The following is a 17,080-nucleotide window of genomic DNA, read 5'->3' on the forward strand; positions in this document are numbered from 1 at the left end:
GGAACGGCAGTCGACGCGACAACCGAAGGTTGAAACGCTGACTACATCGGCCAGAGCTGAGACAACACCTGCCCGAAGGGCTGGCGTTGCTCCTCAGCTACCGACATCCGGGAGGAAGTGGAAGCGAAAGGAGCAGTAAATCCGGGCGGAGCCGGAAAGCACCAGACGAGACCGCGAAAAGCGGAAGCGCCGAATGCGAGGACGGAGGCCGGAAGCCCGAATGCCCTAAAGGCAACGTCCGGTCAACCCCGGAAACGACCACAGCGGGTGCGTACGTCAGAGGACCTATGCTTCCAGCGAGTGCCGGAAGCGCAGCGCCAGAAACGGCTACCGCCATTGCTCCGCCACACAATGGTCTTCGAGGAAGCCAGGGTGTGACTGAACAGAGGACGAATGCCCGGGGGGCAACGTCCGGTCAACCCCGGAAACGACCACAGCGGGTGCGTACGTCAGAGGACCTATGCTTCCAGCGAGTGCCGGAAGCGCAGCGCCGGAAACGGCTACCGCCACTGCTCCGCCACACAATGGTCTTCGAGGAAACCAGGGTGCGACTGAACAGAGGACGAATGCCCGGGGGGCAACGTCCGGTCAACCCCGGAAACGACCACAGCGGGTGCGCACATCGGGGGACCTGGTCAACCCCGGAAACGACCACAGCGGGTGCGTACATCGGGGGACCTATGCTTCCGGCGAGTGCCGGAAGCGCAGCAGTCGGAAACGGCTAGACAACTCCGGAAACGACCCCAGCGGGTGCGTACGTCGGAGAAGTAGCCGGAACCAACTGCCGCCATTGCTCAGCCACACAATGGTCTTCAGTGAAGCCAGGGTGTGACTGAACAGGGGTTTGCGGGTCGTGAACCCGCCGAAAAGAGCTGTGTCCCAGCAGGGACTGTCCGACGGCCTCACGAGGGCCTGTGGACCAGCTCGACTTACTTGAATCGCCAACCACAGCGGTAGAAGACGAAGAAGCAAAACATCCCCCCGAGACAACGTCTCGGCCGGAAGCGTCAAAGAAGCCAACAAGGTGACGTCGCCCACAGACAGCGGGACCAACGGAAGACGCAGGCTTGGAACGCGAAAATTTCTTCACAAAGATAACGCAGACACCTGCAACACCTGATCTGCTAACAGCAGAGAAGGCGAGGAGAAGAAACAGGACGTACAACAGTATATGACTGCCCCACAAAGTGTTTGTTCGAGGCAGAAAGAGTAACGAACAAAACATAACAAACATGTTAAATCCGAAACCACGACCAGTCCTACGGACTGGTAGATACCTGCTAAAGCCTAGCCAAGAAACCACTGTCAGCGACGCTGATCACAAAATGGCGGCCAAGCGATAAGTTACTGGACAAAATTTAGAAGTCCAAAACGGACGAAAATTAAGCAATAACAAAAAATTCCTGTCAAAGTAATGACGAAATATGAAATGGCTTACCAACTAACAAAGCAGAAGGCAAAAACGCAGGTAAAGTAAGGAGAACCTCACCATAACATAGGCCTAGCCACATAAATAAGCTGTCAGGAAAGCTGAGCAACCGAAAGTGGCGGCCACAAGATAAGTTACTGAAACGCATTTAGGAGTCCAAACGGACAAAAAGTCAGCAACTATAGATAAATTCCTGTCAAACTAAAGACAAGAAGGAACAAGCTTACCAACTAAACAAAGCAGCAAGCAAGTAAGAAGGTAAAATTACGTTTACCTCCAAAATACATCGGCCTAGCCACAAAAATCTGTCAACTCATGCTGACAACAAAAATGGCGGCCAACAGTAGTCACTGAAATATCACAGGTCCAAACACGGACGAAAATCAGCAACTACAACAAATTTCCTGTCAAAATAATGACCAAAATGGAAAGAGCTCACCAACTACGAAGCAGGAGGCAAGATAGACGGTAACGTGGCCGGTGGGTGTCAAAACAACACCAAACAGCGCAGCCACAGGGGAGCCCAAAAATACAACAACCTGCTCCCTCGAAAGCTGTAAGGTCGAATGATATGAACCACGTGTTCAGTAGCAGTAGTGACGTGGCATGCACGATGGGAGGTAACTCCCCGGGTGTATGGTCATTACCATGGCTACGTTTACACTTTTTGTGGTTGGGGTTGCTTCCCTTAGACGGTTAGCCTTTTCAGAACCTAGCATCTCCGATTGTGTCAATGCTACATGTGATTCGGAGTAGGAATATGTAATTTAATGAGTTAATACAAGCGCAGAGAGTCGATCAGATAACAAGGTAAAAAACGCATAATTACAGACACATATGAATCCTAATACTCACCAATTACTCAGGTGAGTCAACAACAAAATCGGATCCATGACCAACGCAAATAACTGACCTTCAGTTCAGCAGGTGAGAGTGTGGCCACCTTGATACGTTCTGTGCAGACTGTCGTAAGGTTGATGCGTTTACTCGTGGGGCTGAACCCGCTCTGTTCGTTGCACACATCCCCAGGAAGCTTGCGATACCTGAAAAGGCCATACAATCTTGCATTTTATATGCTTATTGGTATTTTCTTTATGGCACTTATATGATAAATAGCTATGAAGTTTTGAATCGCTGTGCTTTTAAGGTCTTGTCCTTGTTTTGCATACTGTGCATCCAAAATATTTGGTTTCTGAAATATTGTAAATGTTAAAGTTTGCCACATAACACAGCAGCACTCAAGCACACAGACAGACAGACATAGTTGATTAATACAGTGGAACCAGCCTTGTAAGACCTACCCATTTTAAGACTCCCTCCCTTTTTAAGACCAAGTTTTTCAAATAATCTGTTCATAACCTCTGTAAATTTACCCCCATTTTAAGACTCCCTCTCTTTTAAGACCAAGTTTTTCAAATAATCTGTTCATAACCTCTGTAAATTTACCTGCATTTTAAGACTCCCCCCTTTATACGACCTGAATTTCTCAGATATGTGGAGGTCGTAAAATGGGGGTCCCATGCCCAGACTCCTGGAGTCTCAGTGTACCTACCCTTCACTGATAACTTTCTGTTCGTGGCCGCGGAAGCACACATCAATCTCTGGACCGCGGAAGTTGCTGTCTTCCACGCACTTGTCCTGCCCCTTTGTTCGGTGATAGCCGTAGTCACTGAAATGAGAATGAAAGAAAATGAGAATGAGAGAAAATGAGAATGAAATCAAATCAGAATGAGAGAAAATCAGAATGAAAGAAAATCAGAATGAAAGAAATCAGAATGGCTGGAAAAAAATTAGACTTCCAATGACTAATGTTTTTTCCAATCATCAGTGTCAGTAAGAACCATAAAGAAATCATAGTCATCAATCATTATCATCAATCCTAAGAGGATGAGAGTCGTTGGTCTATTTCATCAATGTTTCTTATTCTCTTGGGTGCCATATTCCACATAACCCTCACACTGTTGTTTCTATTGACACCCCTCAGTCCCCTTTCTTTCCCCGATCTCAACAGTGAAAGCATTTTGTTTTGCAGCTTTACAAGACATACCTGACATCAATGTTTATTACGAGGGGAGCTCAAAAAGTGTTGCAACATAGACAAACTAATGACATCACTACTTTGCTTTTTACGTTAATAATAATAAAGTGTATTTATATTGCGCCTATCCCTTGCAAAAAACAAAAATATTTGGCTCTAAGCGCATTACAACATGTGTAGGGACTTGGTACAATCAAGTCTGACAAATACAATAACACAATATACAGTTGGTCTCTTAGGTAAAACTGGGAAAAGCATCATAGATCAATTTCGCAATACTTGACAGAATTTTGTTCCTGATTCTGTACAATTATTTTCATTTCATGCAAAAGAACTGAAAGACTTCACACACTTACCACTCAAAATCATCATAACCACATGGGCAGATCTGTTTCGTTTTATCAGGTGTATAAGTGTAGCCGTTGTGACACCTGTAAAAACAAATCATACAATGCCCTTAAAACATTTGTCAGATATTTGATGCTGTATAGGCTATTATACAAACATACAGTGGGTAACTTATAGTGTAAGCCTTTTTGTCAGATATTTAATGCTGTATAGGCTATCATACAAACATACAGTGGGTAACTTATAGTGTAAGCCTTTTTGTCCTTTGCAGTTTAAAAGCAAAATATTACAGTTCATCAAAGTAACTGACTCAAAGTTTACCATCTGAGTGAGAATAACAGATAAAACAAAGAATATTGCTATTTCATATGTTACGTGGATTTCCATTGGTCAATTGGGCAAAACTGAGCTCAGTGCAAAAGTGATATCGACGACATTTCCGTCGATATCAGTTTTGATATCGACGACCTCTTTATTGGTTCCCCACTTCAAAAACAAAAACACCTACATTTAAAAACAAACAAATATATATGAAAATGTAATGATCCCAGAATTTAGTTGAGCAAGTGACTAAAGACTTTTTGAAAGGAAAGACATTTTAAAATACTGAAAAGTACAAGAAAAGAGTGAACAAAAAGAAATAATAATCAGAGGGATGAATATGGAACAGCCAAAACTGAGACACATAATAGAGTCACTTGTTAAGTGTTTCTTGTTCACAAAAGCACTAATAAAAAAATTGCTCCAGGGGCTTGCAACGTAGTACAATATATGACCTTACTGGGAGAATGCAAGTTTCCTGACTATATTCTATACAAGAAACACTTAACAAGGGTAAAAGGAGAAACAGAATCCGTTAGTCGTCTCTTACGACATGCTGGGGAGCATCGGGTAAATTCTTCCCCCTAACCCGCGGGGGGTACACAGTCCGTCAATATTGGGTAATATCATTAAAGTCAATACAAGTACCCACAGGTCCCAAGATTTCCCCTGAAATGTTCCTACGCTAAATATAACATTTCCCCAAATGATCTTTGTGAGTACAATTACACAAGAAGGAAACAAATAAAGAAATAAAGAAATAAACACACACCAACAAGTATTTCAAAACAAACCCTAAACAAATAAAGCCGAAATAACAGAAACCACTAATCATAGTGATTTAGACATTTTCCACCCATTACAAAGACTTGTGCAGAAAAGCAGTGAAGGAACAAATAAATCTCAGAACAGAGATGGTGTTTGGCATTAGCAAAACATCACAACTTATTTCAAATCTCCCACAACTTTGCCATCTGTTCCGCGGAATTACTTACTTTTTCCTCCATGGACTTTTGACATTTGTTCAATGACTAATGCTTGTTCCCATCATCAGTGAAAGTAAATGACACCAAGGACTGCCTAAAACTTTCAAACTTGTCAAACTTGTATGGCCATTTTGACAAAGAAAATCCCCCCCCCCCCCCCTTTTGCAATATTCCCTGTCGTAGAGAAAAAAGGGTGATCAAAGCCTCACCAAGAGTCGTGTTTTAGCCGTTGATATTTGACCTTTGATCCCAAGAGACAGGCTTGTCGTTTGGGGTCCTCCTTTTTCATGGACTCGTGGGGAATCCATTCCTCGTAGTCTTCAGCTGAGCCTGTGACAAACAAGCACACATTGCAAACTTGAACAGTTGAATCTGGCACAGTGAACGTTTTTCTTGTGTGCAGATATACTTAATTAAAGGCCCACTCCGCCTCGCGAAAACAGTTGAATCTGGCACAGTGAACGTTTTTCTTGTGTGCAGATATACTTAATTAAAGACCCACTCCGCCTGGCGAAAACAGTTGAATCTGGCACAGTGAACGTTTTTCTTGTGTGCAGATATACTTAATTAAAGACCCACTCCGCCTGGCGAAAACAGTTGAATCTGGCACAGTGAACGTTTTTCTTGTGTGCAGATAGACTTAAAGGCACAGTGCAGCTCACAGCCTTCGTTTTGCGTTTTTGTTGCAGCTGAGTGCATTTACAGTTCAAAAATCCACCTATGGTAGTAAAACAAACCCAAAACTACCCAACGACGACATCTGTGAAGCGCGACAGTTTCTTGTTCACGCGAGTGCATAAATTAACCTAGTTATCACGTGGCGTTTGGTCGGAGTTCGATTCAACTTGAGTGATTCCGGCCTCCATTTTGTTTTACACAAACTCATGATGACGTCTGACATAGTTTGCTAGTGACGTGTCTTTTTGTGCATGATGTGGTGATCACCTGATCTAAATTTGGATCCAAAAATAGGCCAAGACCAGCCGGGTCCGAGTACGAAATTAATTCGTAAAAAAATCGCAGTTCTTGACTCTTTGGGTGCAAGTAAATAAAACTTGGTAGTTCTTCTAACGGATAGCTGCCTGAGGTATGACCAAATGCCCAAGGGGCTCCGGGCACCTGGATTTGACAAGTTCAGTACCTTTAATTAAAGGCCCACTCCGCCTCGCCAAAACAGTTCGCCTTACTGTCTCAGATCTGGTCAGGTGTAGTCAGGTGTAGTCAGGTGTAAGACCATCCCTCCATTTGGTCACATACCAAAAACCAAAACTACCGACTGCTTACTGTGACGAGTTGGAATCTTTATATAAATTAATTTCCAAAAAAGGTACCATTACCTTTTATGAAATACATTCTTAAAAAAAATATCAGTGGTCATAGAGAACACCCAAGCTGTTCATTTTTGGTATGTGACCAAGTGGAGGGATGGTCTTATCCCATATAAAAGCCTCACCAGATCTGCGACGAGCTAAGTTTTAGAGCTGAAGGAACATGTCACCTTTTCCTTTTAACTTGGAAGAAGCCACATATGAAAGAAGACACACAGCTAAAATGAATAATAGATTCAAAAATGTGCACTTGATTACAAATACAACAGGAAATACTCTACAAAGAACGCCCTGAATAAACACTTCAGACAGATGAATAGATTTAAAAATAATTTTGTTTAAATGCACAACATGACACAAACTAAAAGAAACACTCAACAAATAACCAAACCCTCAACTCCATCAGAAAACTCTTCAAACAGATACAAGCACCAACACAAAAACAAAAGAGGGATCACTCTAACAGCAGGCATCCCAAGACACTCACATCTATCTCCGACGACATCAGTAAAGTCGATAACATTGACCGTCCATTTCTTGTTGTCCACATTGTAACCCCACACTGCCACCGTCATGGATTTGCCGCCAGGTTCCGTCAGCAGTCCGGTGTGGTGGATGGTCTCATTAGTAAATTGGTAGTTGTGCCAGCAACGGCCCTCGTCGGTGGAGAATTTGAGCTCAGTGGGTGTGGGCGTCTTGAGCGACATGGCAACGATCAGGCCGCCAGAGTCAGCGATGATGTACGAGTGGGGGCCGTCCAACGCCTGGGACAGGAAAAGAAAGTGATAAAGAAATATTGCAAAATGATGACCAAACTTACCTGAGTGGGTGAAGTCTAATTGTAGTTTTATCGACCACAATGTAGAGAGGAAAGGGATGACGTTGTAACAGAGAAAGGTTGAGAGAGAGATGAAAGCAAAGCAAAGTGAGGAGAGAGCACCACGTACGTCTTCACAGGACGGGATCCATTCGTTCAGCGACGTATTATCACTTTCCCTCTCACGTGAGAGTGAGAGATAACATTTTTATTATAAACAGTCCACGGTGTCTTTAACGACCACCATAAGGACCGACCAAAAGTGGTCATCATAAACAGTACACGGTGTCTATAACGACCACCAAAAGGACCGACCAAAAGTGGTCATTATAAACAGTCCACGGTGTCTATAACGACCACCAAAAGGACTGACCAAAAGTGGTCATTATAAACAGTCCACGGTGTCTATAACGACCACCATAAAGACTGACCAAAAGTGGTCATTATAAACAGTCCACGGTGTCTATAACAACCACCATAAGGACTGACCAAAAGTGGTCATTATAAACAGTCCACGGTGTCTATAACGACCACCATAAGGACCGACCAAAAGTGGTCATTATAAACAGTCCACGGTGTCTATAACGACCACCATAAGGACTGACCAAAAGTGGTCATTATAAACAGTCCACGGTGTCTATAACGACCACCATAAGGACCGACCAAAAGTGGTCATTATAAACAGTCCACGGTGTCTATAACGACCACCATAAGGACCGACCAAAAGTGGTCATTATAAACAGTCCACGGTGTCTATAACGACCACCAAAAGGACTGACCAAAAGTGGTCATTATAAACAGTCCACGGTGTCTATAACGACCACCAAAAGGACTGACCAAAAGTGGTCATTATAAACAGTCCACGGTGTCTATAACGACCACCAAAAAGACCGACCAAAAGTGGTCATAATAGACAGATGGTTGCTATGGAAAGATGAATCATATAGAAAACAACTTGTCGGGGTTCATTTGGGGTGGTCGCTGTGGGCAGGTGGTCATTTAATGATTTACGAGAAGTGGTCGCCAAGGCAACAGTTCCTTCCTCCTAACCCCGCGAAAACTGAGCACGGCTGCCTGCATGTCAGGGTCAAAAATTTTTTTACAGTAAAAGTGGACCAGAAAAAAATTGAGTGCATCTTGGGTTGAGCCTGTGAATATACAAGACGCTTCCTCTTCCTGATGGCAAAGCAATCAATCAATCAATCAATGACGCTTATATCGCGCATATTCCGTGGGTACAGTTCTAGGCGCTCTGCAGTGATGCCGTGTGAGATGAAATTTTATACGGCCAGTAGATTGCAGCCATTTCGGCGCATATTTACCTTTCACGGCCTATTATTCCAAGTCACACGGGTATAGGTAGACAATTATTAACTGTGCCTAAGCAATTTTGCCAGGAAAGACCCTTTTGTCAATCGTGGGATCTTTAACGTGCACACCCAATGTAGTGTACACGGGGGGAGGGTTCGGACACCGAAGAGAGTCTGCACACAAAGTTGACTCTGAAATAAATTTCCGCCGAACCTGGGATCGAACTCACGCTGACAGCGGCCAACTGAATACAAATCCAGCGCGCTACCAACTGAGCTATATCCCCGCAGGGAGATACGTTTTGATGGCTTCCGAAAAGAGGGGCTCTCCACATACAGATTAAGCCTTGTACATCGTTCCACCTGCGCTAATGCCTGTCTCTGTCCCTACATGGTACAGGTCAAATCTGGAGACACAGACAGCAAAGAAAAAAACATTGCACCCACACACAAGCACACACCAAAATCATAACGTCAAAACATTAAAAACAAAATAGATTCACACACTTAACAAACAGTTCTGCAACCTTGCCACCCCAACTTCCACACTTCCCAAACCATTGAAAGCCTTTTGTCCCAGATAACAAGGCGTACAACACCAACAAGGCGTACAACACCAACAAGGCGTACAACACCAACAAGGCGTACAACACCAACAAGGCGTACAACACCAACAAAACCCACCTTTCTCCATGAGTAGCCACCATCGGATGAAATGAAGACGTCAGGATCTGTGATCTGAAGATTCGCGGCCGCATGAGCTGCAAAAATAATCAGAATTTGTAGTTTTCAACTTGAACATGAATCAGAATTGGTAGTTTTCAACTTGAACATAAATCAGAATTGGTAGTTTTCAACTTTAACGACAATCACTTTAAAGGTCCTTGTCTACATTTTTATACCGAAATCGCCATTTGACCATTAAAATGCAGAGTCTATTATCTACAAATATCATTAATACACCCCCTTTCGATCGGGAAAGACGAAGCCAATGTAGCCGTTTGAAAATTCATTGTAGTATTCCAGCGTAGTAATCATAGTAGGATATCCTTATTTGGAAAATGCCAAGCGCAAAACTCCTCTCAAATCCCGTGCATTTTGTGCGTTTAAAAAAAAAGCGTGGACAGCGCTCCAGTGTCAAACTGTTGCTGCACTTGTTTGGGCGTGGCTATAAGCATAGTGACATGAACTTGATTGGTCAGTATTTTTAGGCAAAGCACATGTTCTCAGCAAACAGAAAACAAAATATTGGAAGCGTGAGTCACGCTACCCAAAAATAAAATCTTTGTTTATCCTACATACGTGAGAGAGACACCCGTGAGATAATAATCGTTCAAATCACACGTGTGTATATCATGTAAATGAGGTCATGTCAAGCAAGTCTGGCAGGGACCTGTTTTTCCACTGCTTATGATGCCAAAGTCACCGAGACAAACGTCATTATAGAAACACAAATTGCGCTCGCTAATTACCCTCGATGAATCTTTAGAACTAACACGTCACGCCACACTTTCAGAGTGACGTTTCTTTGCTTTGACGTAATAGATTGCACGAGGCTTTGGAAGAGATCGAGGTTCCAAAACAAGCGTCTTCAATTTAGCTGCCTCGAATGCAGGACATTTTCAGTAAAATACACGTAAGTACAGTATGTAGGATAAACAGAATACTACATGGCTTGCTGTGTCGTACCAGATTTACACTCGTTGCTTTTTCAAATAGTGAACAGCTCGCTTTCGCTCGCAGTTCAATATTTAAAAAAACAACTCGTGTAAATCTGGTACGACACAGCAAGCCATGTAGTATTCTCTATTTACATATATTTTTTTGTTCTATAACTTTTTTCCCCATGGTTCATTCATCATCTGACATAACTTTTTAGCGAAATCTAACCATAAGATTATTGAAAAAAAGCAAAAATGTAGACAACCACCTTTAACCTCAACCCCAACAATAGCTGCTTTCTCCCTGGGAAAAGTGAGCTGCCTTGCAGTGCAACACTACACATGAGACTTTCCTGTCAACTCTGGTTCTTTATCATGCACAAGCATGCACACGGGCGTGTTTGGACATGGAGGAGAGTCTGCACAGAGCTGACTCCAGGAAATAAATCCCTCCCCGAACCCAGGATTCCAACCCATACCAACAGCAACAAGCTGGTTTCAACCCATACCAACAGCAACAAGCTGGTTTCAACCCATACCAACAGCAACAAGCTGGTTTCAACCCATACCAACAGCAACAAGCTGGTTTCAAAGCCAACGCCACTACTGAAACAGCTATTTCCCTGCCCCATAGTTACATACCATTGACAATGATGAGTCCAATCGCATCGTCAGCACTCATTGGGGGATGCGCGTTGACGCCGCGATGCAGACTGTAGGTGTTGTGGATCTGAAGGGAGCACTCCTGAAACAACACAAAGCGGGAAACTTGACAACAGCACACACTGGATTAAAGATGTGGTCAAACACTACAGCACCACACACTACAACATTAACAAGTAAAACATCCCTATTCACTGCCTTAAATTCTCTGCCTGTCTGTCTGTCTGTTCGGCGAGATCTTTAAACAACATTTGAGCAACTTTCAATTTTTATTATGAATAAGCTGGCGAATTGACTATCAACAGCTCTGGAAGATACCCTAGAAGCCATCGACAAGATCTATCATATTTTCAGGTCTACGAGGTGCTTTGCGCTTGAGTGGAAAAAAAGAGTTAAGAAAAAAGATGCGTCAAAGCTTTCTTAGGCTTGAAGAGATGCTTCAAACAGAGGGGTCAGTTTATCCGTCTGTACCTTTGCGTCGTCTCTGCACTTGGTTCCCTCAGGTTTGGTCAACGGATGCCACTCGCCTCCAAGGTCAAAGGTGATGACGCTGTGAATACTGTTGTCTTTGTCCAGCTGACTGGCGATATACGTGCCCTGCATCGACGTGACCTGCAGAACACAATGGGACTTAAATTTCTACTCCACTGACCTACAACCAAATTATCTCTTATTGGACAAAAGCACAACAAAGACGTGAAGAAACCCAGGTTATTGGACGTATGTGAACACCCTTCCATTTTGTTGTTGTTGTGGGGATGAAAGTTGTTTGTTCATCTGAATGTTTCTTATTCCCTCAGGTGCCAAACACTGTCCATCCAAGCTTATCATAAGATAAATCACTGTGAAGACATGATAGCTTGCCTCCTTCAATCAGCACAATGTGTTTGCTTGGCTGTTTCCAAGGGGCACAACTTTCCCACAACCAATAAGGCCCCAGACAGTTATCTTCAAGCATAGTCTATTATTAGCGGTACTTACCTTGTAGAAGTCGGTGATGCTGTTGAAATTGGGATACAGATGGCGCTGCAGACTGGTGGAGAAGAAGATTCCTTTGCTGGCCGATGTATACAGTGTCCCATGGCCTGTGTCTACAAAATTAAATAACAAGAAGAGCAAACGCTCGATCGAGTCACTTTCGCAGTTCTGAATATTATATGAGGCATCAGATGGACAGGAAGAAATTGCTATTCACAACACAATGAGTCACGTTCACATAAAATTTGAGCCCGGTCACTTTTATAGTTTCCGAGAAAAGCCCAACGTTAAGTTGTGTGTTGCCGAACAGAAAAGGCTAGTTATCTCCCTTGTTTTTCTGATAACGTTCGTAAAAGGCTACAGATGTAAATACTTTGATGTAAAGAATAATCCTACAAAGTTTCAATCACATCCGATGAACTTTGTCAAAGATATAAAATGTCTAATTTTTCCTTTGACGCTGACCTGTGACCTTGAAAAAGGTCAAAGGTCAACGAAACCATCGTTAAAGTGTAGAGGTCATTGGAGGTCACGACTAAACAAAATATGAGCCCGATCGCTTTGATAGTTTCCGAGAAAAGTCCAACGTTAAGGTGGTGTCTACGGACGGCCGGCCGGACGGACGGCCGGACGGCCGGCCGGACGGACGGCCGGACGGACGGCCGGACAGACTAACACTGACCGATTACATAGAGTCACTTTTTCTCAAGTGACTCAAAAACTAGTATCTAAAAAATAAGTGTCTATCCACTATAAAGACCATTAGATCAACTGAATAGTGAATGTTTTATTTTGTCTATAATGAAAGTTCCATAAACTAAACTTAACATTTTTTTTTTTTTTTGTCTATAAAGAAAATTGCTGAACAAATGATTGGGTGGGGTTTGAGGGGGGGGTGGGGGGGGGTGGGTGGGGGTGTGAATAGCGAGGTTTCACTGTCTATACATCCAAGAAAACTTCTAAACCGATAAGAAAATACTCACCACCAGGATTGTCGACATGCATGAAGATTAGTCCCTCTGACATGTCCAATACTGAGAAAAACTGCAACACAAAACAAGAGCTGTTGTCAATCTTCTCTACAACACTACTTTCACACACACACACACACACACACACACACACACACACACACACACACACACACACACACACACACACACACACACTCTCTCTCTTTCTCTCTCTCACACACATACAGTGGTACACACACACTCTCTTTCTCACACACACAAACACACACTCTCCGTCTCTCTCAAACAATACACACACACTCTCTCTCTCACACATACTCTCTTTTTCTCATATATATGAGAGCACTCTCTCTCACACATACACACCCACTCTCTCTCTCTTTCACACACGCACACATACTCTCTCACACACACACACCCACTCTCTCTTGCTCTCTTTCACACACACACACAATCTCTCTCTCACACATACAAACACTCTCTACATCTCCCCCCCCCCCCTCACTCTCTCTCTCTTTGCTACTGACCCTATCACTGGTGATGGTGGGCAGCTGGGCCTCGTTCCAGTGTTCTCCGTTATCATTGGACACAATCAGCAGTCTCTCGCTGTTCTGTTCGGTGAAACAAACAACAGTCACTTTAGAAGCCATGCATGTACATGTATTATATTTAGCTTTCCACTGTAAATTACACTCACATAATTTTACAGCATTAAGTAACTGTAATTACAGCGTTAAGTTGCTTGGTGATTCAAAGCTGGTAAAGTGCATAAGAAAGCATTCTGTCCTTGAAATCACACAATTTAACATTTCAAGAAAAATAACTTTCTGGATGTGCCAGTACACATTGAAATACAAGCCACAGAACCATAAATATAACAAGAGGCGAAGCCTTCAAGGCTCACGTAAGAAATAAACAAACAGTAACACAAACTCAATCACTCCGTCACACATACACACCCACACACACAGTAAGCTTAGGTGACACTGTGCAAGAAAGAGAGACACTAGATCTAGATCTGTCTGTCTGCATGTAGCCTACTTACAGGGACACGACTGCCAAATAGTCTCGGCCCGCTCAAAATAACAATGACCGAGACCACACACACCACGCGAGAGAGAAAGACTACAGGGAGGCATGCCGTCATGATGCATTAATTGACGTCAAACACTTTTGACCGTGACGTAATCTTATGCGAGCTTTATCCATAGTCTTGGATAACCACTCACACATAGACTCGGAAATGTTAAAGTTTCTACCACAGACATACACACGCACAAACACACACACACACGCACAAACGCACAAACGCACAGACAGACAAAGTTACGATCGCATAGGCTACACTTCGTGAGCCAAAAAGTAACTGTTATTACAATTAATCAATCAATCAATCAATCAATCAATTAATCATCAAACCATTTAAATAATCTCAAACTCAACATCCGTTAACCCATTCATCAACAAAATCAATCGGTCAAACAATCCATCAACCAACAAACCTATCATCCAAACTTCAGTTCAGTCAGTCAGTCAATCAATCAATCATTTGACCAGTCCCATAGTCAGCCAGTCAAAGAATGAATTTCCACCAAAAGCAGCGTATGGCTGCCTAAATGGCGAGGTAAAAACTGTGGGAGTTTCAGCCCACAAACGAAGAAGAAAAAAATAGAAAAAAAATAAGAAAGAATGAATCAAATACTAACGATGTCTGGATTGTCACCCTTGTAGACAGAAGCATACAGGAAGTCGCCCTGGATCCCGAAGTCGACGACGTTCTTTTTGACAGTTTTCCACCCTAACCGATCCACCGATCTGCGCTGCAGCTCGTACACTGTCACACTGGAGTCTGCCAGGGAAACAAAGGACACACACGTACACACACATGCTTTAAGTGCTCTTCACATGGACCATTTTCAACCAACTTTTGGCAGCGAGAAGTCGCTCAGAATTTGGCAAGACAAACTGGGCGCAAAGTTGGCAATGTCAACAATCTGCCCGATTTTGATCTAACTTGAAACCCCAGGTGAGTCCTGTTCAACCCCAAAGCTGATTTGGGAACAAATCATCCTGGTGTGCGCTCTGGGCTGAGCTACACAAAGAGAAAGTGGGTGCCACTCAAATGGGAGAGAACAAACCGCGGTGTCTGATTCCTTGAAATCACAACCAATTTTAACCAATCCAATACCGCAGATGGCTCCTGGTTGGTAACTTTCGCGTGCACCTCGGCCCTGGTTGCAGGCTATGATTTTCTGTCATTGTGTGCCATCTTTCATTGGCTCACATTAGTAATACCTCCCGCACCTGGGTTAGAGAAGCCAGCTTAAAATTGCCGAGTAACTTACACTCTTCACAAGGAGACATCTTTCCAGCGATTTTGCATCAACAAACTTAATGCAAAAGTCTACTCAAAGTCCACTGAAAATTGGACAAAAATTGTTTTAAAAAGACCAGCAAGTTTTCATCAATCAATACTCTGATCCATCATAAAAAGTTGAGCTTCTGTTCAACTTGCTTGTTTTGTGGGCGACCAGTACAGTACTAGATTTTAAGAGCAGAAAGAGTCTTTGGTACTGAATATTTAGTTTGGCTACATCTGTGCATGCAAGATGTGAACATGGCCCAGACCATCTTGGATTTGCTTACAAAATCTGTGACATATCTTGTATATCCTCTGTGTGTGTGTGTGTGTGTGTGTGTGTGTGTGTGTGTGTGTGTGTGTGTGTGTGTGTGTGCGCGTGTGTGTGGTGTGGTGTGGTGTGGTGTGGTGTGGTGTGGTGTGGTGTGGTGTGGTGTGGTGTGGTGTGTGTGTGTGTGTTCATTGGAATTGTAAAGCGCTTGGAGCTGTGAATTCGGGACTTGCGCTATAGAAAATTGATTTATTATTATTATTATTATTTTATTACAAACACACAAAATGCAAGCGCTAAGCGTGTGTACAAACCAATGGACTTGAATAGCACGATGAAAGACAAGTGCAAACCCCCACTCTGTAACAGGACACACTCAGACAAAACAAAAGCATAAGGTAAATGCTGAAAATAAAATCCACCAAATTACACTTACCCATGAAAAAGGGGAATAAGTCCTGTTTCTGTTGGCCATACAACATGAACATGTCTGTTGCTGAGCCAGAAGCATCAGTACCCCTGAGACAAAGAAAAAAAACCACTATTAATAACACAAAGTCTTAAAACTTTAAGAACAAAATTGAAGTCAACTTAATATAAACATTGACTATTCCTGCATTTTTTCTTTCTTCTTCGCTGAGTCTCACACACACACACACACACACACACACACACACACACACACACACACACACACACACACAACACAGCCATGACATAAACACAGCCAACCACAGATCTGTACCTATTACTTAGCGCACACACCCATACGCACTCACTGCACACACACACACACACTCGACCGCTCTCTTTTTGAATTTGACAAAACCCAGCCCACTTACCAATGTGCGTTTTGGACAAGTCGTTCTTGGACCACATCGAGTGTCTTGAAATTATTTTTGGTCATTAGGAGCTGCACAACAAACAAGCACAAGACATTTCTGACAACATCCAAAAACAACAAAGGTAGGTTATAGGAACGTTTAATTATTGACCAAAAAACACGAAACATTTCTGACAATTAACTAATCATTCTCTTTATCACATTATCATTTCTGCACATCACAGCATTCAAGCACCTCTCAATCAACTGAATACACTGCCATCTTGGAAGGATTTAATGTTAGCACAATTATTTATCTGTCGCGTATTTTGTTCGTTCACTTTAACACTTTCTACCCCACCTATGTTGACCAAGTTTTTTTTAGCCGAGACCAGCTGTGCTGCAGCAGGTCACTCAGTATTGTAGTAACTGTTCAATAACTCTGTATCAACACGCTGGAGTGCAGGCGTTAGGTGGATGTAACAGGAAGCGACTGAAGCTAACAGTCTGAGCGGATACATCCGTACCTGGTCAGATAGAGCCTTATAGGTTGGTACGGATATATCCGTACCTGGGAGACAATGAGTTAAAGACCTTTGCATCAAGGTTCCAGGGAATGTGTTCTTTTGCATGGGTGAAACCTAGGAAAATCAAATAGAGTGAAATTTTTTGGAGACAGGGGTCCAGGGGCCGCTGAGGCCCTGGCGGGGTACGGGGCAACGCCCCCCGGCCGAAAACGAATTTTTGCATTATTCATTGTGATTTTGTGGCCTT

The 17,080-nt window shown here is 43.2% G+C and overlaps 1 protein-coding gene across 2 annotated transcripts in view; it reads right to left on the reverse strand.

Annotated features, from left to right (window-relative positions):
* LOC138965371 (sortilin-like) overlaps positions 1-17,080 on the reverse strand; it is a 109,443-nt gene that overhangs the window by 75,428 nt on the left and 16,935 nt on the right. For both annotated transcript variants that reach the window (XM_070337514.1, XM_070337513.1), the window contains exons 6-19: positions 16,326-16,396; positions 15,920-16,002; positions 14,560-14,702; positions 13,381-13,464; positions 12,863-12,923; positions 11,883-11,992; positions 11,373-11,513; positions 10,881-10,983; positions 9,262-9,338; positions 6,938-7,214; positions 5,332-5,452; positions 3,824-3,898; positions 2,982-3,098; positions 2,343-2,472 (exon numbers count right to left, since the gene is read on the reverse strand). In XM_070337514.1, coding sequence (XP_070193615.1) covers positions 2,343-2,472; positions 2,982-3,098; positions 3,824-3,898; positions 5,332-5,452; positions 6,938-7,214; positions 9,262-9,338; positions 10,881-10,983; positions 11,373-11,513; positions 11,883-11,992; positions 12,863-12,923; positions 13,381-13,464; positions 14,560-14,702; positions 15,920-16,002; positions 16,326-16,396 — 1,593 coding nt within the window. The remainder of the gene's footprint in view (positions 1-2,342; positions 2,473-2,981; positions 3,099-3,823; positions 3,899-5,331; positions 5,453-6,937; positions 7,215-9,261; positions 9,339-10,880; positions 10,984-11,372; positions 11,514-11,882; positions 11,993-12,862; positions 12,924-13,380; positions 13,465-14,559; positions 14,703-15,919; positions 16,003-16,325; positions 16,397-17,080) is intronic.

Source organism: Littorina saxatilis, linkage group LG4 (assembly GCF_037325665.1).
Source record: "Littorina saxatilis isolate snail1 linkage group LG4, US_GU_Lsax_2.0, whole genome shotgun sequence".
Lineage (NCBI taxonomy): Eukaryota > Metazoa > Mollusca > Gastropoda > Littorinimorpha > Littorinidae > Littorina > Littorina saxatilis.